Below are 25136 nucleotides of genomic sequence, written 5' to 3'. Positions count from 1 at the left end.
GGTGCCCGTATCCGAGATGGCGAAGCGGCGGTTATTTTCCAGTGTCAGGTGGTGAGAGGTGAAAGGCGGCGACATTGGCGGCGGCGGCGGCTCAAGGAAGATGGCAGAAAGCGAATTGCAGCCAGGTAAGGAAGAAAGCCACCCAGCCCCAGCCCCACCTTGGAGAGTGGCCTACCTTGCAGGGTTGTTGTAACCCATTTCCGTGTCACGGGGACTTGCTCGTGAGGAGGGTTGCTGTGGGGCTACTCAGGACCGGCTCACCCGTGAGGCAAAGTGAGGCGACAGGATCCACCAGAGCAGCAGATCCCCATGTCGATCTCCCCCCCCCCTGTTTCTTCTCTTGCCCCTTCCCTGGTGCCATTTTGGGGTCTGACTCAGGTGGCAAAATATATTGGGGCTACTCAGGGCGTGCCTGAATTGTTGTTGTTGTTCTCAGGGTGAACCTGAGCTGCTGCTGCTGCTACATTCTATCCAGCATAGTGGGTGTTGGCACCCCATAACTGGAACCAAGCCATGAGGTCCCCTAGCCTCACTGCTTCCAGGGTATGCCCCCAAAGCGAGAAATTGGGCATTGAAATGGCAAGTGTAGCTTCAGTATACGAAGTGCCGCATGGCAGGGCAAAATGCTGTAAATAAACCCTGATGTCACACATGCTGCGTAATGAGGTTTGGAAAGAGATCGCAAAGATGTAGTGAGGAGCTCAGTGGTGATGTGGACCCAGGTGTGGGGCACCTGTGAATAGCGGTGGGGCGGGGCGAAGGGTAAATTCCATGCTCGAGGTGGTTACAAAAGGTGCTGAAAATAAAACTGCCAAGATCATGGTGCCATTATGTAAATGTAATGCACGGCCACATTTAGGATGCTGTGCACAGTTCTGCTCCCATCACCTAAAGAAATGAAATTGTGGAGCTGGAAAAGGTTCAGAAAAGGGCCAGTGAAATTATCCAGGGGTGGGGGGGTTGAGGAAAGGTTGCAGCATTTGGGACTTTTAGGGAAAAGGTGAGAAAGAGGCAGCTTGACAGAAGTTTATAAAATGATGCACAACATGGAAAAAGTGAAGAGAGAAAAGTTTCCTCCCCTACTCTGAACATTAGAACAGTGTTTCTCAACCTTTTTTGGGCCACGGCACACTTGTTCCGTGAAAAAAATCACGAGGCACACCACCATTAAAAAAGTTTAAAAAATTAACTCTGTGCCGCCCTATATTATAATTATGACTGTAAGAAACGCTTGCCAAATATTGCTTTCCGGCGGGTCAGCGCTGCCGAGTTTTTAAAAGATCCGGGTTTCTGATCCACCCCACCCGACCCCGCCGTCCCGTATCTTACCCTGTGCGTGTTCTCGGACTTGTGAGAGGACGATTTGGTCTTCATGCCTCCGTGAATTAGCAACAAACTACCTTTTGAATGATGGAGATTAAATATTTTAAAAGTAGCTACTTGAAGTCCGCTCGATTTTCCAAAAAAGAGACACACGTGCGGCACTATTAGCTGCTGGGGGCTGCCATCTTGGCTAAAGGATTCTGGGATGATCCTGTCACGTGAGGCATGGGGAAAATGGAAATAATGAAAGCTGATTGGTCTGTGGAAACTAGAAGGGGCGAAGAAATAGGACGCCCAGGGAGGTGGAGTTTGCAGCTGCAAAATCGCCCTTCTCATCGCCGCACGTCGCGGCACACCAGCCAGCGTCTTGCGGCACACTAGTGTGCCGCGGAACAACGGTTGAGAAACGCTGCATTAGAACTCATGGGCATACAGTGCAGCTAAATGTTGGAAGATTTAGGACAGAATTTAAAAAGTCCTTCACACAGCACATAGTTAGAAACCCTTCCTGTGGTTTCTAGCAAAGAGTACTCTGAAGCGTTACTGTCTACAAGCGTGTCTTGCCAAATGTGGAGGTAGAACTAGCCATTGATAGCCTTCTCCACCATGAATGTGTCCAATCTTCTTTTAAAGCCATCCAAGTTGGTGGTCATCATTGGCTCTTGTGGGAGAGAGTTCCATAGATTAACCATGTGCTGCATGAAGAAGTGCTTCTTCCTTTTATCTGTCCTGAATCTTCCAGCATTCAGCTTCATGGGGGTGTCCATGCAGTCTAGTGCTGTAAGAGAAGGAGAAAAACTTTTCTCTATCCACTTTCTTCATGCCATGTATAATTTCATTGCGTGCTTCTGCCTGACTGGGATGGGTCCCTTGAACTCTGATAATGGCCCTTGCTTGCCCGAATGGATGGAAGAGAGAGATACATGTGCAGAAACTAACCTCTTATATGACAGTAGAATTTACATTTGTTGCCCTACCCACTTTGGCCTGTGGCTCCACCCACCACTGGCAGTCAGACCCTAGAATCATAGAGTTGGAAGAGACCACAAGGGCCATCCAGTCCAACCCCCTGCCAAGCAGGAAACACCATCAAAGCATTCTTGACATATGGCTGTCAAGCCTCTGCTTAAAGACCTCCAAAGAAGGAGACTCCACCACACTTCTTGGCAGCAAATTCCACTGTCGAACAGCTCTTACTGTCAGGAAGTTCTTCCTAATGTTTAGGTGGAATCTTCTTTCTTGTTGTCCAGATGGGAATGCAGCCCTCAAGTTGAAAAGGGTTTCCTAGTTTTTCCCCCTAAACTTAATCTTCCTTGCATGGTTGTGGTGAAGTTTCTTGGAAGAAAACGGGGTGTAAATATGGGCAATGATACTCTACTGGTAACCAATTGAACACCAGATTGGTATAGGAAATGGGACTTTTGTAGTGTATGAATGCAGATTTTCATTTAGCAATGTTGGGTTTAGAGTATCGGGGACCAGCACCCCCCCCCCCGAGCCATGAAGGTCATTAGGTGACCTTGGGCCAACATACCTCTCCCTCAGTCTAACCGACCTCAGAGGGCTGTTGTGTGGCTAAAATGTAGAGAAGGGGAGAATGTGTCTGGTGGGATAAGATAAGATCCATGCACAGGGTGCGATTATTTTTGGCAATGAAAGATACAGACTGAATGGCTTTGATGCTTTGACACTCTGCAACCTTACTGGGAGAAAATTTAAGACATTGGCTATCGCCTTTGTGGTTCAGGACTGAAATTCTCTCTCTGTTCACTGCACATTTCGCCGATTCTTGGCTCCCTTGTGGCAATGTGACTACATTCACCTTGTTTTGCTGGAACGGGAATGTAGAGCAGAGCCATTCATCCTGAGAGCCCTCAACTTTAGAAAGGGAGCCTCCCTCTGTGCAGGAGCGGGATGGGATCAGGGCACTTTTGACAAGGCGCTGGATGAGGGGAGTGCTTACCTGCTTCCTGGCTAATAAGGAAAAATGAACCAAACCATCTACCTAGTCTGCTGGTGGTGGGGAGGAGGCTGAGTTCCTGCTGACTTTGCAGCTTGATAATCTGCATTCTCTCTCTCTCTCCCCACCCTTCGTGGCACTCATCCAAAGGTCTCCAGGGACTTTAGAGTGCTTTGCAAGCTCTAAACCTCCTTTGAAAGTCATCCGTGCCAGGGGTTTCTCTCTGGGCTGCAAGTTTGCTCCACTTTTAAGGCCAAAGTGGTTTGTGGAGACAGCTATCTGAAAAGCAAGGGCGCCCTGTTTGCATTTAGGCCCCTCTCCTGAGAGCGGTTGCGTTAAATTTTACTTGCATGTGCTAATTTATATAATCATGGAACTGTGGAGTTGAAAGGGACCCCATGGGCCTCTGCAAAGCAGGAATCACAGCTAAAGAATTCCTGACAGATGGCCTTCCAACCTCCAATTAAGGAGACTCATTTCTTGCAATTTGAATCCACTGGTTTAGATCCTGCTCTCTGGAGCAACAGAAAACAAGCTTGCTCTGTCTTCCAAATAACAACCCTTCAGATATTTGAAAATGATGACTATCAGGGAACAGTGGAACAGACTGCCTTGGAAGCTGATGGACTCTCCTTTACTGGAGATTTTAAAACAGGTTGATTTGCCACATGTCAGGGATTATTTAGCTGTGATTCCTGAATTGCAGGGGGTTGGATTAGATGACCTTTGGGGGATCCCTTCCAATTCTCTGTTTCTGTGATGCTATAAGGTCATCCAAGTTGGTAGCTATCTTTGCCTCTACTGTGGGGGTGAGTTTCAAAGCTGAACTCTGTACTAAGTGAAGTACTCTCCTTTATCTGTCCTGAATATTGGATTTTAATAATGCTCTACATAGGGAGTCAATAGGATAGATAAGTGGATTTTAATAATGGCCTGAAAATATTTTCCTTAGAAAGGAACTCACAGAGTTGAGAATATAGCAACATCTTCACATTCCAAATGGTCTGAATTCTTTCTCCTTCCAGAATCCCCCGAGGAGGCAGCACTGCCTCCTCCCCACCGAAATTTCATGATCCCCAAGAAGGAAATCAACATGGTTCCTGACATGGGGAAGTGGAAACGCTCACAGGTACAGAATGTTTGGTATATTTCTGGGGAGGTACCATTGGCATGTGGGTTGAGCAGGAAATAGTAGTTCCTGCTGAGGGCCACAGATTCACCCCCCCTCCGGGTTAAATGACGCTCCATGCTTTCCCTGCACATAGAAAGCTAACCTGTCTGGGAGAATGGTCCCACTTAGTCTGTGGCAGGGAGCTAAAAAGCCAGCTTTCTACTTTCCATCCTTTGCTGCTGCAGAAGACTGCTGTCTGTCAGCACAGAGTTGCTGGGAGGTTGGAGAAGAGTGGCAAAATCTCATTTTCCAACATCATTCAGTATTGTGGCAGTGAAACACTTTTAACTGACAACAGCCTGACCCAATCAATCTCTGTCACATTCATATCAATTTTGTATTCCATAAGAATGTAAGAAGAGTCCTGGTGGATCAAGCCAAAGACCCATTTAGTCTCGCATCCATTAAATGTTGTTACTGCTTATTAATCGCCTCTTACGTACGTCCCAAGGCGATGTACAAAATATAATAAAAATATAATTTAAAAACCACAGTTCTCACAGTGGCCATTCAAATGCTTCTGGGAAGCCCACAAACAGGAGCCAAGTGCAACAGCAACACTCCCTGGTATTCAGAGGCATCTTGGCAGTGGAGGAAGAACATGATGGCCATTGATAGCCTTATCCCCCAGAGATTTGTTTAAACGCCTGTTATAAGAACTTAAGAGCCTGGTTATTGGATCAGGCCAAAAGACACCCATGACAGTGGCCATCATCCCTGACTGCTGGCCCTTCTCACTAGGGATGATGGGAATTTATTCCAACAACATCTGGGGCCTGAAGTTGAGAAAGGCTGATTCCGAGGGAATCTCTGAACAGTGCCTCTGACAGTGGAGGTTTAATATGTAAGAACCTAAGCAGGGCTCTTTTGGATCAGGCCAGTGGCCCATCCAGTCCAGCAGCCTGTTCCCATAGTGGCCGACCAGATGCCCATTATGGGAAGTCTGAAAGCAGGACCTCAACACAACAGCAACTCTCCTCACTTGTGATTCCCAGCAACTGGCATTCACAGGCACCCTGCTTCCAACAATTAGTCATTACAGCTAATTCAATGTGATGATTCTCAAAATTTGCAGTTGTTTCTCCCTGGCATGCCCATTCCCCATGGATCTCTCTCTCCCCCCAGGGCGGGATAAGCAACATTGCTGGGTTTTTAATGGAATGTTGTCTGGCTAATGATCCATTCTTTCCCTCTCTCTGATATTATTATTATTATTATTATTATTATTATTATTATTATTATTATAGGCTTATGCAGATTACACAGGCTTCATTCTCAAGCTGAATGAAAGCATCAAGGGCAAGAAGCTGACCTGTGAATACAAAGTCTCTGAGGTAAGCCAAAGTGTGAGGGTTCCATGCTCTTCTCTTTTCGAGTCCAGGCTAGCTCTTCTTTCTGTTTTCCACCAAGCTTTTGAATGGGCTAAAATTATTATTATTTTGGCTGCCGTTGCTGAATTTGTATTTCATCTAACTCTTTTCTATTTTTTAGTTCTGAGTTTGATTTTGGAAGTGCTTCATTTATATATTGTTTCCCAAGGCCAAAAAGTCTCCAAGCGTTTGGTGCATCTAGCTTAGAACTGTCTACACTGCCTGGAAGAGGCTCCCCCAGGATTTCAGGGAGGGGACATTCCCAGCCCTACCTGGAGATGACATCAGGGATTGAACCAATGACCTTTTGTGTGCAAAGCAGATGTTCTACTGCTGAGCAATGTCCCCTTCCCCTGAGAAATAAAGCAAACTTTTAGTCCTCATGGTTCTGAATAACGGCCTCATTTAAAACTTTCTTATACTGAGTCAGACCATTGGTCCAAATAGTTCAGTGTTCTCTACACTGAGTGGCAGCAGCTTTCCAGGGGTTGCAGGCAGGGGGGACGTTCCCAGCCCTACCTTGAGATAGCATCAAGGATTGAACCTGCAACCTTCTGCATGCAAAAAAAAGAAGCTGTGCTGCTGGAATCGGCCTGTACTGAGTCAGAGCGATGGTTGTCTGTATCAGTACTCTCAACACTGGCTGGCAGTGGCTCTCCAGGGTTTCAGGCAGGAGTTTCTCCTAGTCCTACCTGGAGATACCATTGAGGAATGAACATGGGACCTTTTGCATGCAAGGCATGAGCTTTAAGACTTAGATATGCCTCCTTCCCTAAAAATAAAGATTCTGGTCCTCATAGTTCTGAATATGTTTTAACCTGAGTCAGACCACTTGTCCGTCTAGTTCAGGCAGAAGAAATGATGGCTCTTGGCTTGGAGATAGCATGATGCTGTCGATTTCCCTCATCACACTCTCCTCCTGCTGCTCCTGCAGTGCTTCAAGGGCCAGAAAAGCTGCTGGTATTGGCACTTCCCCACGCCCTTCTGACACAGCGAAGGATCGAATTCAGGCTTGGGAGACTAGAGGATTTCTCACGCACAAGGCCTCCGGCAAAGTCAGAGGAGTTGCTCCTGCTGTTTTTGTCCTTTGTCTACTCTTAAAGGAGGAATTCCTTCCCGGAGTATGTGCTGCCCTTTGGAGCGGCAGCATTGCAAGCCCCTACCCCCCATGGTTCAGGAACGGAAAATCCCCCACATCCCAAATGAACATGTTTAAAAAGTATATACAAGAGGATCTGCAGGGCATCTCCTCTTCCTGAAAAGAGTTGGTTCCTATTCACAGCACTAGCCAGCCCCCCCCCCTTCTTGGAACTCCATTCTGTACCCCTCTTCTGAGTTTCATTTTGTGTGTGTGTGTGAAAAAAAATGCTCAGCCCTCATTGTGCTAATCTTTGTGGGGTGTGTGGGGGAAAGGGTTACCTCATTAGTTGTCTTTTTTATTAATAAATAAAAATAATGGTGTAGTGGTTGGAGTTATAGACCAGGAACTGGGAGATACCAGGGTTCAAATACTTCCACCTGGCCTTGAAGCTCACTGGCTGTGACCTTGAGCCAGTCACTGCCTTTCTCAGCCTAACCTACCTCACAGGGGTGTTGTGAGGATTAATTGAGGAAAGAGGGAACCTCTGTATGCCACCTTGAACTTCTTGATGGAAAAAAAGGTGGGATATACAGTGGTACCTCGGTTTTCGAATGCAATCCATTCCAGAAGACGGTTCGAGTTCCGAAATGTTTGAAAAACGAAAACTGATAGCTAGGCCTCCGGATCTTGCACTCAGCGGAAGCCACGTGGCATGTTCAACTTCCGAGATGCGTTTGAAAACCAAAGCATTCCACTTCTGAAACGTTTGAAAACTGAGGTACCACTGTAAATGCCATAGATGAAATAAATAAATAAGAAAGAGTAAGTTCTGCCAATGATCAGCCTGGGGTGTGTCCTGACATTTTGAAGCATTTGGTCTCTGGTGAGCAGGATGTGTGATGTGTTTGTGTCTGCCTTCTGCCTAAGTAGACTCCTCTCCCTTCTCTTGCCAGCCAATTGAAAAGCTGGTTGATCTCCTGGACACGCTTGACAGGTGGATTGACGAGACCCCACCAGTGGACCAGCCATCTCGCTTTGGGAACAAGGCTTTCCGGACGTGGTACACCAAACTGGACCAGGTAAAGCAGTGTGTGTGTGTGTGTGTGTGTGTGTGTGTGTGTCTGTTTCTGTGGTAGTGAATGGAGTTGCCCAATTCTCTTCTAGCTTCATTTTCATAGGATTATAGAATTGTAGAGTTAGATTGTAGAGTGTCATATAATTGTAGAGTGTCCTATGATTCAGGTATTGCCTTAAAGCCATTTGCTTTTGGTTGGTTTCCTCTGCACATGTTCCTGCTTGTCAACAATCTTTTTAAACTGTGGTGCCCAGAACTGGACACAGTATTCCAGGTGTGGTCTAACCAAGGCAGAATAGTGGTACTATGGCTTTGCTTGATCTGGATTTTGTTCACGACCAAAGGAAATCTTTTTATTTGGCTCTTGCAATGAAGGGTTCTACCTTTGGCATAGTTTGACTTGCTTATTTACCTGTGTACACAAAAGCACCTAGATATGCCTGTTCCCTTCTTCACCGCCACTTGGTAGTCTGTACCATGCTGACTCTGTTTTTTTAATTTTTGTATCATACAATTTATACACCACTTAATTTTTTTAAACCCCCAAAGCTGTTTACAACAAGAATAAAACAATAAAATTATCAGTAAAAACAACTCTTAAAACATTCAAAAAATAAAAGCGGCAATAAGCTTAAAACCAATCCAAACACACAACACACACACACGTGTTATACATGTCTAGGTTAGGCTTGAATGTCTAAGCACAAATGTTTTTTGCAGGTGCCGAAAGCATTCAGTGAAGGTGCCTACCTGGTGTCAATAGTCAGGGAGTTCCAAAATGTGGGTGTTGCCACACTAAAATGTCTTGTAAGTTGGCTCTGAGATGCATGGTGAATTATTGTCAAGGGATAGCAGCCTCTTTTCAGCAAACACAATAAAAATATTTCGGGACCTTTAAAAAAGGAAAAGAAAAGAGACTAGCATATTTTTTAACTCATAAACTTCTACTTTTTAAATAAAAAAAACTCCCCTGCTTAGTGGTGAAATCTCCCTAATTACATTAAAAGAGGAGCTGAAAGCTGTAAGAAAAAGGGGGTGGGGAGAGAGAAGGGCAGAGATCTGAAGCTTCTCAAAGTTTGAGTGTGGGAATAGCACCTGACCAACCTAACACTCTGGCTGTTTGTTCCTTTAGGGGGCTGAGAACCTGGTGGCCACTGTGGTTCCAAGTGAGCTGTCGGAAGCCATCTCCGAAGTGGCAGTGTACCTGAAGGAGTCTGTGGGCAACTCTACTCGTATTGACTATGGGACAGGTATTTGTCACGGGATGAGCAGACCGACCTGGAAGCTTTTCCCCACCCTCCCTGCTTCAGTAAAGGGGCCTGGACCATCCCAGGTGGCCTGCTGAATGTCCTGGAAGCCGCTCTGCTGATGTCTCTGGGAAACCTGCAAGCTGGACAGGTTGTTCCCTGGCAACCAGTATTCAGCAGCAAAATGCCTCTGATTATAGAGGCACCCATTGAGCCCTCAGAGCTGATTGCTGTTGTGGGGTGGTCAGCACCCATCTTTTATGGCATCCTGCTCCTAAAGGAATTTCACTCTATTCCCAGCAAGACTTAGAGATTGGAGAGGCAGCAGCAATGGGCTCTTTGTGCTGTTTCTGCTCAGACATGGTGTTACAAAATTTGTTTTGCTTTCAAAATAACACCTGCTTCTGTAGGAAGAGGCTTTCTTAGATTTGCTTGACTGCTAATGTGTAATAAAAGAAATGAACATTAAAATGACTGCTGAGCTTCAGAATGCCCACGGGCAGGGCAAGCAGATTTGGTGTGCCAGTTAAATGTTTAAAAAAACCCACCTCCAGGCAGGTCTGTTGTCTAGTCGGTTGCAAAACTGCTGTTGGTCACGAGGGGGTGCTATTGTATTGCTGTTAAAAGTGAGGATTGTTCAATGGCGGTTCTCACTTTGTATGGCAAGCCTGCTGCTTTTCCTTTCGGGTTTGATAGTCGTAAAGGTTGTTGATTTCCCCCCCTCCTCTTTTTAATTGAATTTTATTGAAAAATTTCAGTGGACAAAAAAGGTGAAAGAAATGAAACCAAAACAAAAAGGTGCTTGAAACTGTAATACAATACGATACATAAGTATATAAGTAATGTTATTATTCCAATGAGTATGTAATTATTAACAAGTCATTATTAATTTTATGAATGCATTCCAAATATCATTATACAGTGGTACCTCTACTTACGAATTTAATGTGTTCCGAACGCACAGTTGTAAGTCGAAAAATTTTTTAAGTCGAATCCCATAGGAATGCATTGGGGAAAAATTCGTAAGTCGAAGCAACCCTATCTAAAAATTCGTAAGTAGAAAAAATCCTATCTAAAACACATCCAAGATGGCGGACGGAGCTCCATTCGTAAGTAGAAACATTCGTAAGTAGAGGTACCACTGTATTTATCCACACACAATCTGCATCTTAAAAGCAGTCCATTCAAATATTGCAAGAATAGTCATCTCTTCTATCCATTGATCAAAGGGGGCCATAGTATTAGCTTTCCAGTGAATCAATATCAGTCTTTTGGCAGAAGTAAGGACGCAGAGAGCCCATCCACCATGACCAGTTGTCAAACCCCATATCATTGGTATGTGGTGTAGGTCTGTAGGATAATATTATCATCTGACAATTTTAATTTCCACACCCCCCCCCAATAGTATTTATACAGCCTAATACAGTCATACCTCGGTTTAAGTACGCTTCGGTTTGAGTACTTTCAGTTTAAGTACTCCACGGACCCATCTGGAGCGGATTAATCCACTTTCCATTACTTTCAATGGGAAAGTTCGCTTCAGGTTAAGTACGCTTCAGGTTAAGAACGGACTTCCGGAACCAATTACACTCATACCTCGGGTTAAGTACGCTTCAGTTTAAGTACTCCGCAGACCGTCTGGAACAGATTAATTCACTTTCCATTACTTCCAATGGGAAAGTTCGCTTCAGGTTAAGTATGCTTCAGGTTAAGTACAGACTTCCGGAACCAATTGTGTACTTAAACCGAGGTACCACTGTATCTCCACAAAAAATTGTAGGTGCATAAGCCATGCATTCCTTTTTATAAACAATATCACATGTTATGCTCTAATTGCCAACATTGTTAAAATCTTTATATAAACATTAAATTAATGAAATTGGGTGGTAATGAGTGCATTGAGTGTGGTCTTTGTCTGGTTTTGGTATAACAGTAATATTTGCTTGATTAAACGTCATTGACAGAATTCCCCTATCAAATATCTCGTCAAATAATTGGCAAGGTTTTGGTGCTGAAAGATCTACATATATTTTATATCACTCAATAGGAAATCCATCGTAAGTGTTTTACCACTAGCCAACTATAAAATTGTTTGCTTGATTTCTATTTAAGATTTTGAGGTTATTAATAGTTGTTTCTGTATATCATTTAGATATGGTAATTTTTTTAAAAAAAATCCTATATCTTCATTCACTGTTTTATTTTGATTGTTATATAATTCTGAATATATTTTTTAAAAAATTGATTGTTAATAGTGATTGAATTTTATATACTTATTCTATTGAATTTTTATATAATTTTTCTATTGACTTTTTCTATTTTTGGATATATACTGCAATGTAGTTCCTAAAAATTCCGACAAGTTCAGAAATCCCGCAAACACTAAGCTGATTCATTAAATTCAGTTCTGTTAGACAGAGTATGCACATAGTTCCCAGATTGAGAATAAGCCTCAATGCTGTCAACAGAAAGAATTTTTAAAAAGTGCTTTCGTGAATGAAACAAAACCTTATAGATAGCATTTTTTAAAAAAAAAAAAGTTGCAAAAAACAAAGTAAATAAAATGAAGAACCACACCACAAATAGCAATGAAAAAAAGAAAACAAGAGTACAAGAGAAAAAAGAGAAAAAGCAAAAAATTGATCTTCTGCTTAAATCAACTTTATGACATCCGTCCATTCTTAACAATGAAATTACAGATCAACTCTTGAGAAGAGAATAATAATAAAAAGAAGAAAGGGGGGGGCATCTTAAAATATTTTGCAGAATAGAAATGAAAAATGCCTAAGCACTTAATTCATGACAAAATATGCTTCAGTATATGCTTTCCTGCTTCCTACATTTCTGCCCTTGACAATTGAAAAGTGTTCTGTTCTCTTGAATGTGTGGGACCTCCAGCCTGTGGTCCAGATGTGACCTGCCATACCTTCCCATCGGATCTAGCAGGCTGTTACCTAGACCCATGCCCCACTTGCCCCATATCTGATATCATATGTGTGGCAGGTGGGCTGGAGAAAGCAGGATTGAGCTTTCCTGTGCATTAGCTGACATGCAGGGTTCAGTCCTGCTTGGGGAGCTTCTCTCTACCTCCCCATCATCAAGTGCCAACTTTACCAGGTAGGCAGGGAAACCCACCTGTTAATCATCAGACATCATTATTGTGCCAGGTGATTGACTGGTGGGTGAGATGAAAACTTGGCCTCCCAGGACAAAAACACTGACTTCCCCATCTTAAAGAATGTTGCTTACTTGCCTACACTCATCCTGTGTTTACCAGCTCTCCAGATTAAGATTGGAAGCTCCTTCAGGCATAGACTTGTCTCTCCCTCACCTTAATGTGTGTGAAATGTGGTGTAGCCCCACATTTATAGGTGTCTCTCTGCATAAATGGTTCCGAAATGCTGCCTCCTTCACTACAGACCCTCTCATGTGCTGGGGTTGGCAGAGGGGACTGTCAGGGAGGGTCTTCTTTGTGGTGGCCCCTAAGCTGTAGCACTCGTTCCCTACAGAGGTGTGCCTAGCACCTTCATTGCACAGCTTACAGCAAATGCTGAAGAGACACCACTTTATGATGGTCTTTTGATACTTGAGGTGTATTTTTTTAGGACCCACCTTATTTCTGTGATTGTAAATTGTTTTAAACTGTTTTTTAATATTGTGTTTTAATGCTATTATCCACCCTGGGACTTTAGGGTGAAGGGTGGGAAATAAATAAATAAATAAATGTAGTCATGTTAACATGTAGCCCTCCAAAGCGTCATGCAAGTGCAGAGTGTTTTCGTCCTGTCCTGAAAATTGTTTCCCTTCCTGTCCTTTCATCTCAGGTCATGAAGCTGCGTTTGCCGCCTTCCTTTGTTGCCTTTGCAAAATTGGAGTTCTCCGGGTGGATGACCAGTTGGCCATTGTCTTCAAAGTGTTCAACAGGTGAAGGTGGTGTGTGTGTGTGTGTGTGTGTGTGTGTGTGTGTGTGAGAGAGAGAGAGAGAGAGAGAGAGAGAGAGAGAGAGAGAGAGAGAGAGAAAGAAAGAAAGAAAGAAAGAAAGAAAGAAAGAGGGGGGGGGGGGCTAAAAATGGACCCTGTGGTATCTGAAAGTGGGTTTTTAATAATGGCTCAGCCCAGGAGAGGATGAAGCCTTTGCTGCAATCTTGCATGAGAGGCGGGGGGGGGGAGGGGAGGGAAGAGAAGAATAAGAATCACTCTCACCACCTTATGGTCAAGAGGGCAGTGAGAGGCTCAAAGGCTTTGTAGGCAAGGCCTCAGGAGAGCACCTTGGAGAGGCTTCCCTGGGGACTAGTCATTTATTTAATAGAATTTAACAATTCCCCTCTTCCTCCAGGTATTTGGAAATCATGCGGAAGCTGCAGAAGACATACAGAATGGAACCGGCTGGCAGCCAAGGAGTCTGGGGCTTAGATGACTTTCAGTTCCTGCCCTTCATATGGGGCAGTTCACAACTGATAGGTAACCAGGGAAAGCTTCCCCACTGCCAACTCCATCTGCCCCCCAACCAGAGCTTATTCCATTTTAAAAAAATCCCCCCCAATCAGGCACAAGGCAATTTTCTCTGTTACCTTGCATGGGGGTCCTCAAACTGTCTGGTGGGAGAAGCAGCTCCTCCCCTTGCCCTTTGCCAGGGACCCTAAGAATGCTAGCCTGTTGATACATCTTCTCTTCTGTGAAATTTGTTCCATTGTGGCGAAGGGGTTGAGGGATGGGCCTAATTTCTCCCTTTCCTTTGCTATTTGTAACTCTGATCAAAGCTCACAGTACTGCCAACCTCAGATATTACCCGTGCTCCCTGTTAACGAGTGATCAGAAATGCCCATTTTGTTGCTGGTTAAGAGAGGACCCTGCTTCTGTTGCATTAGAAGTGATGATGGGCTTGTACCTAGAACAATTCTCTAACCCCCAATTTGCCACACTAAGCTGGGGGGATGGGGTGGTCCTGAAAAGTCTTTGGCATCTAAATGAGAACTGCCCTGAAACATAATGCTTCCTTCTCAGATCACCCAAACATGGAACCTCGGCATTTTGTGGATGAGAAAGTGGTGAATGAAAACCACAAAGACTTCATGTTTCTTGAGTGCATCCTATTCATTACAGAGGTGAGCCCCCACCCCCAATCTTTGCTACTGAATCATTTTATGAGATTTTTCAAAGATGCATACTTTTGTAGATTCCTGCATTGAAGGGGGTTGAACTCAATGACCCTTGGGGATTCTTTCCAACTGTGCAGTTTTATGATTCTATGCCAGATCATATCTGGGCTCCTCCCCTCCACTTCCCAACCCTCCTATCTGCGCTTTGTGAGATCTCCTTTCCGACATTCTTATGGGCCAAGTTCCAACAGTATCGACCTCAAAGCAAATTAGCAAAAGAGGCAGAGAACTCAGGAAGCTGAGGGAGTGAGGGAGGTAGAAGCAAAGGAGAGGAATGGACCCCTGCAAAATAGCATGAGCTTCTTCGGCATCTTGGCCACTGTAAGAACAGAATGCTGGACTAGATGGGTCTTTGGCCTGATCCAGCAGCCAGGCTCTTATTTCCCCTACGGTTCCTGGTGCCCGGTGGATACCTAGTTCTTTAAGGCGTCTGAAAGGAATTGAAACTGCTCACATGCTAATGTTATGGTACAAATTACAGTGCAACAGCATTTGGAATAGTGTGTAGAGTTCTGGCCATCAGCCTCAAAACGGATGTTGTAGAGTTGTAAAAGATTAAAAAAACAGCAACCAGAATGATCAAGGGGTGTGTGTGGAGTGACTCACCTATGAAGAAAGATGGCAGTGTTTGGGACTTTGTAGAGAATGTGGATAGAAAAGCCTAATTTAAAATGGGTAAGAACCATAATTCAATGGTAGAGTACCTGCTTTGTGAGCAATAGGTTCCAGGCTGAATCCCTAGTGGCATCTCCAGGTAGAGCTGGGAATGTCTCCTGCCTGAAACCCTGGAGAACTGCTGTCAGTTGGTGCAGGCAATACTAAGCTAGATGGGCTAATGGGCTGATTCAGTGTTCTTCCTTAATTCAGCCCTTTATTCAGAACCACGAGGACTAGACTCTTACTTTTTTGGGATGTGTGTGTGCTGTGGCTCAGTGGTAAAGCTTCTACCTGCTTTGCAGGTAGAAGGCCCCAGGTTGATTCACCAATAACATCTCCGAGTAGGGCTAGGATGTTTCCTGCCTGAAACCCTGGAGAGCCTCTGCCAGCCAGTGTAGACAGTACTGAGCTAGATGGACCAGTGGCCCAACTCAGTATCGAGCAGCTTTCTATGTAAAGCCTTGCACTGGCAGTTTGCAGAGGGATTCATGGTCCTCATTCCATAGTGTCTTGTGTATGGATGGTGGTCGTTCCTGTTTAATTTTTTAAAACTAGGGAAGGGAAGAAATGATGTTGTATGACTTGCCTGGCTTTTCTTGAGCTTAAGAGTGACCTGATCTTTGCAAACCCTGCCCTTAGGGGTGCAATGGAATGTGCTCCCCTTTCCCTCTCCTCCTTGCTACTTTGGAGAGCATTCACAATGTTTTGAACTTGGGTGCTCTCCCAAAAGAAACATCCCTTTAACAAAGGGCTATAGCACAATGTGGGATGCGGGTGGTGCTGTGGTCTAAACCACAGAGCCTAGGGCTTGCTGATCAGAAGGTCGGCGGTTCGAATCCCCGTGACGGGGTGAGCTCCCATTGTTTGGTCCCAGCTCCTGCCCACCTAGCAGTTCAAAGGCACGTCAAGTGGAAGTAGATAAATAGGTACCACTCCAGCAGGAAGGTAAATGGTGTTTCCGTGTGCTGCTCTGGTTCGCCAGAAGCGCCTTAGTCATGCTGGCCACATGACTCGGAAGCTGTCTGTGGACAAATGCTGGCTCCCTCGGCCTATAGAGCGAGTTGAGCACCACAACCCCAGAATTGTCTGTGACTGGACCCAATGGTCAGGGGTACCTTTACCTTTACTGTACCTTTTATAGCTCAGTTATCTTTCTCCTTGGTGGGCATTGCCCTTTTGCCTTTTTCTGTGCTAGGCCACTAGATGGCACCAGAGTACTATTTATGGTGTCTGCCAGCATTGAGAGCCTTCTATTGGCCTCTAGTGGATGAGCATGATCCTTGCAACACCAACAAAATAACATGGAAGGAATTTTATTTACATGTTCTACCCATAGAGGGGAAACAACCCTTTAGTTTCTGCTTCCAAACCTCATTGCTCAATAAGCACACTTGGCTGATTGGTTGAGCCCCCTCAAGTTACAGCTGTCATACCAAAGCAATCATTTGGGGGAAATATGACTATTGCCCCAATCTCTTGTTTCCCTAAACCAGGGCACATGTCAGCTACTTGCCATGAGTTTGGACATAGACATCCTGGTGGTGCCGTCTGGGCATTGCTGGACTCATAACTCCAATTATCCATGGCCATTGGCCAAGCTGGCTGGCGGTAGGGGTGGTGGGAGCACTGGCGAGAGAAGCGCTGCCAGGCTGGGGAAGGCTGGGTTGGTGGATTTTTTATTTTTCGAAACTCCCCCCTTGCCTCCAGGTATCTTCAAATGCTTGAACAGCACCCCTTTCAAATCACACCCCTCATTCCCCTGGGGTTGGGGAACATAAGAAGAGCATGCTGGCTCAGGCCAGTGGCCCACCTAGTCCAGCATCCTGTTTTCACAGTGGTCAGCCAGAAGCCCACTAGTGGCAGCCTAAAAGCAGAACCCAGGGCCAAGAGCACTCTCCCCCTCCTGTGATTCACAGCAACTGGTATTCAGAAGCATTGCTGCCTCCAACCATGAGATCAAAGCATAGCTATCATGGTTAGGGTAAAGGTAAAGGGACCCCTGACCATTAGGTCCAGTCGTGACCGACTCTGGGGTTGCGGCGCTCATCTCGCGTTATTGGCCGAGGGAGCCGGCGTACAGCTTCCAGGTCATGTGGCCAGCATAACAAAGCTGCTTCTGGCGAACCAGAGCAGCACATGGAAACACCGTTTACCTTCCTGCTGTAAAAGGTAAAGGTAAAGGGACCCCTGACCATTAGGTCCAGTCGTGACCGACTCTGGGGTTGCGCGCTCATCTCGCATTATTGGCCGAGGGAGCCGGCGTATAGCTTCCAGGTCATGTGGCCAGCATGACAAAGCCGCTTCTGGCAAACCAGAGCAGCACATGGAAACGCCGTTTACCTTCCCGCTGTAGCGGTTCCTATTTATCTACTTGCATTTTGACGTGCTTTCGAACTGCTAGGTGGGCAGGAGCTGGGACCGAGCAACGGGAGCTCACCCCGTCACAGGGATTCGAACCGCCGACCTTCTGATCAGCAAGCCCTAGGCTCAGTGGTTTAACCACAGCGCCACCTGGGTCCCAGCTGTCATGGTTAATAGCCATCAAATAGCCCTCGCCTCCTCTATGAATTTGGCCAGTCATCTTTTAAAGCCATCCAAGTTGGCGACCATCATTGCCTCCTGTGGGAACTAGTTCCGCAGTTAAACACTGTGCTGTGTGAAGAAATCCTTTCTCTTGTCCATCCTGAACCTTCTAGCATTCATCATCATTGGATTCTTGTGACTTCTACTGTTACAAGGGAGGGTGAAGGCGACGGAGCAGATCCTAGAGCAGGAAAAGCGAATGTTGGGTGACTATTTGCAAGTTCTGCCCGAGTTGGCGTTATTTTAAAAAAAAGTCCCAGAGAAGGGCAGGGCAGCCCTTTTCCCTATTTCACTCTGCCTCCCAAATTTGGAGGGTTTTCTTGGGGGGGGGCAAGGGAGGCTGGGCTCTGGTTTCAGCTGGTAAGGAAGCAAATGACAGGAAGGTGCTGTGCTGAGCTTGTCCCCCTCTCCCTCCCTCCCCGCCAATACCTCCCTCCTCATTTTTTTAAAAACCGACAGAGGAACCTTTTACAAAAGGCTTATTCTCTTGGGAACGGAGAGGCAGGAACGCAGCGTCTGTGAGTAATTTCCTGCTCAATATGGCTGCCCTGACTCACTCTGTTCCCCTGGGGTCACTGCGGGTCTGTGGCGCTCCCGCTCTCTCCCCCTCCCCCCCCACTCTGCTTGCCTACTTTTCTTCTCTCCCTTTGTGGCTAGAATGAGCCACAGGGTTCTCTGCGTGTGTGTTTGTGTATGTGTGTTAGTTTTTTCCTCCTCCCTATTCCCCCCCTTTCCTACTTCCAAACAATAGCAAAAGGGCTTCAGCGAGAGCAGATGTTGGTTTGGAAAAGCTGTGCCCGCCTGGGTGGGGTGTTGTTTGTGTTCTAGTTCTTTGGGGTGCACAAGAGTCTGGTCCTCGCAAGCCAACCTGTTTTTCTTCATTTTTTTCAAGAGGCAATACCCATTTTGAATGCCACCAGCAATCTGTCTGAAATTTTAAAGTCTCGAGGGCCCGGATGTGGGTGGTTAGGAGGGGACCAGCTTTCTTTGCACTACAAGACAGGGTGGCGAATCTTACCGAAAAGCCCCAAAGTGAAGCCCACAAACAGGACCCTAGTACAAGAGGAGCTCTCCTCTCCCGAAGGTGGGTATTTAGAAGTACTTATGCCTCCATCTGTGGAGGCAGAGGCAGAGGCAGAGGCAGGCTAGTAGCTATTGATAGCCCTCTCATCCTCCATGAATTTGTCCAATCCTCTTTTAAAGCCAGCCAAGTTGGTGGTCATTACAGTTCAATTGCCAGCATTTCCAAGATAGGCTGGGCAGGTCACCTGCCTGGAGACCCATCTTAGGCAATACTGAGCTATACAGACCCATGGTCCTGGCTAGGATAGGATAAGATAGGATAGGATAGGATAGGATAGGATAGGACAGGACCTGAGGATCATCTGTTCCAACCTCCTGCAATGCAGGGATATGCAGCTGACCCTTACGGGGATTAAATCTGCAATCTTGGTGTTATCAGCACCACATTCTAACCAACTGAGCTTCTTTTTTCCTAAGTTCAGGGACTTCCTACCCCCAAAGCCCATGACCTGTGAACTGCACTGTGGAAAGTATGAGAAACCACTGATGCAACTTCAGCATTTTCCCAAGTTCTTGAAGATTAGGAGCCTGCAACAATAAAGGTTTGCCCCAGTGCAAAGGCATGCTCTTTTACTTTTTTGATTTTTCCCATCCCACCTCCTCTCTTTGGAAAATGACAAGGCTGCATTAACATGCATAGTGCCCCTGAATGGCCATAGCTCAGTGATTAGAGGACCTGCTTTGCATGCAGAAAGTTCCAGATTTAATCCTCACAGGCATCTGCAGGTAGGGCCAGGAGAGACACCTTGTATGAAACCCTGTGCCAGCCAGTGAAAATGGTCCTGAGCTAGATGAGCCCCTGCGGTCTTGCTTCCTGTGGACGGCGCTGCACTGTGCTGTCTCTTCAAAGAAGGAAACTTAGTACAGTTGTACCTTGGAAGTCGAACGGAATCCGTTCCGGAAGTCAGTTTGACTTCCAAAACGTTCGGAAACCAAAGCGTGGCTTCTGATTGGCTGCAGGAAGCTTCTGCAGCCAATCGGAGGCTGTGGAAGCCCTGTCAGACGTTTGGCTTCCAAAAATAGTTCACAAACTGGAACAGTCACTTTTGGGTTTGCGGCATTTGGGAGCCAAAATGTTTGAGAACTAAGCTGTTCGAAAACCAAGGTGTGACTGTATTTTAACCCACTGAGGGCTGAACTCTTGACTGCTATCATGAGGAATTCCAGCCTACATTTTTGTTCTGGGAACTCAGGCTCACACAGCCTGTCCTGTATGCAAGGGGGAAGCTTCCTGGGAAAAGTTTGGCTTGTCTTATTTTTTCTGGCGCTCATGTACACTGACAGGAAGTGGAACTTAACATCCATTGCAGCTGTTGGGGGTGGACAGAGGATATTCTTTTTATGTCTTCCTTTCTTTTTCCTTTTTACCCAGAGTGCTTCAGTGCTGAGGTCACCAGATTCTAAACATATGACTGAGCTCTTTCTGTCCCTCTACTCCCAAACATCCCTGTGTGCACATGAACACCCACCCACCCACATCTTCCTATATACATAAATTGTAAGGCTATTAACATGTAGCCCCCATTGGAAGGTTTGTAGTGGCTCATCACAATCCTGGATTTGCAGGAAGGAACAACTCAACAGGCCACAAAAGTGAGCTTAGTAGTTGCATGGGATAAGAAGGAGAAGCTTTTCTTTAGGAATTTTTAGCTGTGATTCCTGCATTGCAGGGGGTTGACGTAGACACCCATTTGGGCCCTTTATAGTTCTACGATTATTTGAGGGGTTAATGTGGAGGGAATGGCCAAGGACTTGGTGAGCAGAGGAACTGCTAGTATATATATCTATATGCATAGACAGATGAACACACAGACACACACTGTGGGATGCTTTTTCACTTGTACAAACCTACCTGTAACAACAACTGTTTGGGCTTCCTGCACTGGAGAAGTAAGTTCAGAAATGCAGTCTCATCCCCTCCTGCTTTTAAGGGATAGCCATGACTGTTTTGGCAGTTTTGGATTTTGGAAGGGGGAGGAGGAGGAAGTGAGGTTTTCTTCTTCTTCAAAACACCCCTGCATTGTCAAAAGTTCCTTATTTTCCCAAGTTCCTTTTTTTGGCCTTGTGGTTGATGATGTCACTGAAACTTCGCACAACAAGTTTGCCTCCATTCCCCCTGCCTTCCCTTGAGAGTAAGTTGCATTCTCTGGGTGTGTCCAGAATCTATTTCTCTCTTCCGCCCCCACCCCCGCCACTCCCACTCCAGTCTCAAACTGAGTTCCCCCCACCCTTGTTTTCCCCATACCTTTTCTGTGGCTTATCTTGGTCTCTAGAAACTGCTGTATTTTATTTAATAATACCTTATTGACTTATACCTCACTCTTCCATTAAAACAACAACCCACTAACAGTCAAAGCGAAACATATGTCAAACCAACAATCCGTTGTTGTTGTTTTTGCTGCTGCTGCTGCCGTTGTTGCCCAGGACATTAAATGGACACACAATTTAAAAACAAAGCAAAAGCATCCTAAAGCAGATCAAAATATTGCAATCTATTTTAGAGTTAGAAACATACCTAAAGCAATTATAATTAAAACTAAAACGTTGTTAAAAACATTAAGTTCAGCAACAATGTTTTTTAACTATATGAGTAGCAGAAAACCATCTAGGGTGGTGGTTCGATGACAAGAGAGTCAAAGGACTGCTAAAGGAGGATAAGGAGATTGTGGCAGCGATGCTTTTGAATCTCAGTTGCTGGCAGGCACAGGAGAGGAGAGTGCTCTTGTGCTCAGATCCTGCTTGCGGGTTTCCCAGAAGAGGCATCTGGTTGGCAACTGTGAGAACAGACGCTGGACTAGATGGGTCAGCAGGGCTCTTCTGATGTTCTTAAAACATTCTAAAAGCAATTATGATTTTTTTAAAAATCCATCCAACGATATTGGGATTGTCAGGAGCAGTCTTTTTCAGCCATCAAATGCCTGGGTAAACAGGAATGTTTTGAAATTTCTGTTGAAAGCGGAGGGAGACAGGATGCACCTTGTTAGGGAAGGCATTTTGCAATGGGAGAGCCAACACCAAAAAGGCCCCATCGCAGGCCAGCGTCAGGTTTTGCTTCCATTCTGCGTAGTAAATTTAGGTGGCTATAAAAGATGGTGATAAATAAGAATTATTGAATCATAGAACTGTAGTAAATGTACCTGTAAATAGAACTGTAGTGTTTGGGTCCCATCATTGCAGGAGTTGGACTAGGGTCATGATGCCTGGGGTAAGGGATTCCTTTGTGCACATGTCAGGAGGAGGAACAGCAGGTTCCAGTACTAGAGCCAGGCTAGAGGGGAATGGTGTAAGCACCAGAGCTGCCCTGCCTTTGCATTTCTGCAGAGCAGATTTCATCGGCCTGGATGATGGCATCCATTGGGAAATAGGGAGTAGAGATCAAGTACCTGTGTGGTTAAGGACACTGGGGACATCCTGTCCAGCAGTGGTCTGGAAAGGGGTGTGCCAGTGCCTTGTGGTGATGGCTTGTCTGTGTCTTGTCTTCCAGATGAAGACAGGCCCATTTGCTGAGCACTCCAACCAGCTGTGGAACATTAGCGCTGTCCCTTCATGGGCGAAGGTCAACCAAGGGCTCATTCGCATGTACAAAGCAGAGGTAAGGTCAAAGCAGAGGGAGGTGGGCCTGGAGCAAAACCTCTCTCCAACTCAAGTTGTGGAGTGGGTGGGTGGGTGTTGAAAGAGGTCCCAGCCAAATGTTCTCTTTGTCTTCTTTCCAGTGCCTGGAGAAGTTCCCTGTGATCCAGCACTTCAAGTTCGGCAGCCTCCTCTCCATTCAGCCTGTTGCATCTTAAGGAAGTTTTGGAGCGTATTCTTTCCCCCATTTCTGGAAAAAAGAGAGGGGGTCAGAAAACACTGGAGAAAGCAGGGTGAAGGGCCAGAGCTCTCCCTATCCAGCCCCACCCCCACCCCTCAGGCAATGCAGTCCATTCATTTCCACGGATTATTTTTTCCCAACTTTTGGGGGTGCAGGACAAACCACTGGCGCTCTTAAAGACCCCTCCCCCTGCATTTTGAAGAAGGGAAAACCCACCTTGGAATGTGATCCCATGACTTTTAACACTGGACCACAACAGTATGTGCCCTTTCTTTTGCTCTCTCTCCCCCTGCACAGGACTATCCTTTGCACCCAATGCTTTTGTTCTATTTTATATCTATATTTTTTAAAGCCTGCTGTATTCCAGTCTGGGGAATCCAGTCTGGTATCACCCTGAGGGGCTCCACATTTCCTATCTGAGGCCTCCCTAAATGTTTTTATTCCTGGTTGCAAAAGTGTAAGGGGGCATCTGTGTTCTCCCCCCCCCCCAGCCATCTTAGTTATGGGTCCTGTCTGCATCATCAAAACCTGTCTCTAACCTACTTGAGCTGTGACTTGGCTCCTTCACAGAGAAACCAGGGGCTAGTAGTTTAGGGAGGAAATGGGGTGCCCTCCCCCGATTCCCAGTACTGTTGCCAAACTAAATGTGTTATGCTTTTGGAGAGAGGCAGGACCATCAGTTCAGCTTCAAGCTGGTTCGGATGCATCCCATTTCATGATCCCCTTGGAGGCAACATGTTGTCAAGTGCTCCCTCCTGCAAACAGGTTCACAGAAATTTTTGCAGGCACCAACTAAAAAAAAAACTACCCTCCATCTACATACGAAGAGGGATTGTCAGGGGGGTTGATGCAAAGCTTTTGGGTGATCTTTGCAATAAAAAATAAAAAAATCAGAAAGGTGTTCAAGAACGTGGCTGTATGCTCCCCTTGCAAAGTCTGCTGGGCTGCTTCAGAAAGACCTGGGCTTTACTTCATTCAACCCAGGCAGCACTCAGGGGTTTTTGCTACACTTGGCAGGGCTCTTAACAATTTGGTTGAATGCTGCCTGGGTCCTGTGCAGCCCTGAGTCCTTCACCATGCAAAGTTTTGTGCAGGTGATAATTAATTTTGGCTTGGATTTTTACAGAGAGTTGCTTGAGAGCTCCTTTTCCTAGGAGCTAGTAGAAGAACTGTCAGCCAAAGGTTTGCTAGGCTGAGCAAAACTGGTTTGAGCTCATTGGGAACTGTCCCGACTCTAAACTAGGCAAAAGACCTTGCTGTGCCCTGCCTTGGTGTTAATCCTTTGTTTCTTTCAACCACAGGATCACCCTTCCCCACTGCTAGTTACTAAATTCTGATGGTAGGTTATTTTTTATTTTGCTTGTTGGAGATAGCCTTTAAAAATAATAATTTTAGGCATTGCCAAAAATTGCCTTTATTGTCCCCTTTTCCAATGGCTGGACTCCTTTTTGATGGCGATATCATGAGTGTGGACCTTTAGGTGTTCAGAGGTGGCTCTACCTTGGCTGAACACTACCTCTGTCTAGACCTTGTTCTAATCTCTGCCCTCTTGACTGGTTCCAAGGGAATGGAGCATTTTGGCATTTATTTAAGGTCTCCCTTATTTCTCTTCTTTTGGAGGCTTGTGTGCAAGTTCATGTTTAAACAGACCCCAAAACAGGAGGCTTCAGCCACTTTGTATGGACTGCACATCCTACTTGTATCCTGCTGTGAGTTTGCAGCTTCTTTAACTCTTGGTGCAGAGCATAGGAGCTTTGTGAGAGAGATGTGCAACCCTTCATAGTACGTTGTTGGACTCCATCAGCACCAGCTGCGAGTCCTAACAACATTGGGAGGGTCCTGCCCCTCATCTAAGTGGTAGGCATGAGAAGGAAGGTGTATAAATGTTGGAGTTGCACCCCCCCTTATTTGCATATCCTACATGGAAAAACTAGCACAAAGTCATTATATGTGTAATAGCTGGAGATGAGCTTTCTTTTGACCCATCCACTTAAAAATCACACCCCTTTTCCACATTAAACCCTCCACACACTTAGTTGGAGATAGACAACTTAAAGAAGTTTGGAGTTGGCTTGAGAGAGAGTGGTTTCACATTTCAGGGACTGAAGCATTAATGTTTCATTTTGCTCTCGCCTCTGGGTCAAACAGGCTTGGCAGGTTTTGGAACTAAAAGCTTGGCAAACCTGTTTATCTAAGATGTGTCTGCCAGGGCAGCGGGCTCCCTTGGCCAGCTTGCAAATTGGAACAGGATACCTCCCTGTTAGTGTATACACACCATCCTTTGAGAGGGCCTAATTTTGGCACTCCTGAATGCATCAACCATTAGTGGTGTAACAGCTGCCTCCTCTTTCGCCTTCTGCAAAAACCTGGGTCCTTCATCATAGCTCAACTCCTCCTATGGACCACCCACTCTCCTGTTCCTTGGGCATGGTTTCTGTCGCCTCTGCTGTCTGTTGCAAATACCCCCCACCCAAGAAGCACATGTAACTCCCCTTGGCTTAGAATCACCACCTGACAAGGCTCTCTGCGCATGGCACTCTTTCCTGACTCCTCTGGTTTCCTCTAGCATTGTGGTTTGAATTAAAAACAAGAAAAACTTTCATGTTTTGCATCTAA

General features: G+C 45.7%; 1 protein-coding gene across 1 annotated transcript; it reads left to right on the top strand.

Annotated features, from left to right (window-relative positions):
* Positions 1-25136, top strand: PTPA (protein phosphatase 2 phosphatase activator). Its single transcript, XM_035113047.3, has 10 exons — positions 1-125; positions 4309-4412; positions 5702-5788; positions 7859-7984; positions 9113-9230; positions 13052-13151; positions 13564-13688; positions 14232-14332; positions 22194-22301; positions 22423-25136. The coding sequence occupies exons 1-10, from the start codon at positions 101-103 to the stop codon at positions 22495-22497; spliced, it is 969 nt and encodes a 322-aa protein (XP_034968938.1). The 5' UTR covers positions 1-100; the 3' UTR covers positions 22498-25136.

Source organism: Zootoca vivipara, chromosome Z2, assembly GCF_965207765.1.
Source record: "Zootoca vivipara chromosome Z2, rZooViv2.hap1.1, whole genome shotgun sequence".
In the NCBI taxonomy this organism is placed as follows: domain Eukaryota; kingdom Metazoa; phylum Chordata; class Lepidosauria; order Squamata; family Lacertidae; genus Zootoca; species Zootoca vivipara.
The sequence above is the reverse complement of the archived record's forward strand: the minus strand, read 5'-3'. Positions and strand labels throughout refer to the sequence as shown.

Excerpts from the sequence above, each read along its gene's own strand:
- PTPA (XM_035113047.3), top strand. The coding sequence starts at position 101 with ATGGCAGAAAGCGAATTGCAGCCAG. Across the intron at positions 14,333-22,193 it reads GCATCCTATTCATTACAGAG|ATGAAGACAGGCCCATTTGC; the intron begins GTGAGCCCCCAC and ends CTTGTCTTCCAG. Across the intron at positions 22,302-22,422 it reads TTCGCATGTACAAAGCAGAG|TGCCTGGAGAAGTTCCCTGT; the intron begins GTAAGGTCAAAG and ends TCTTCTTTCCAG.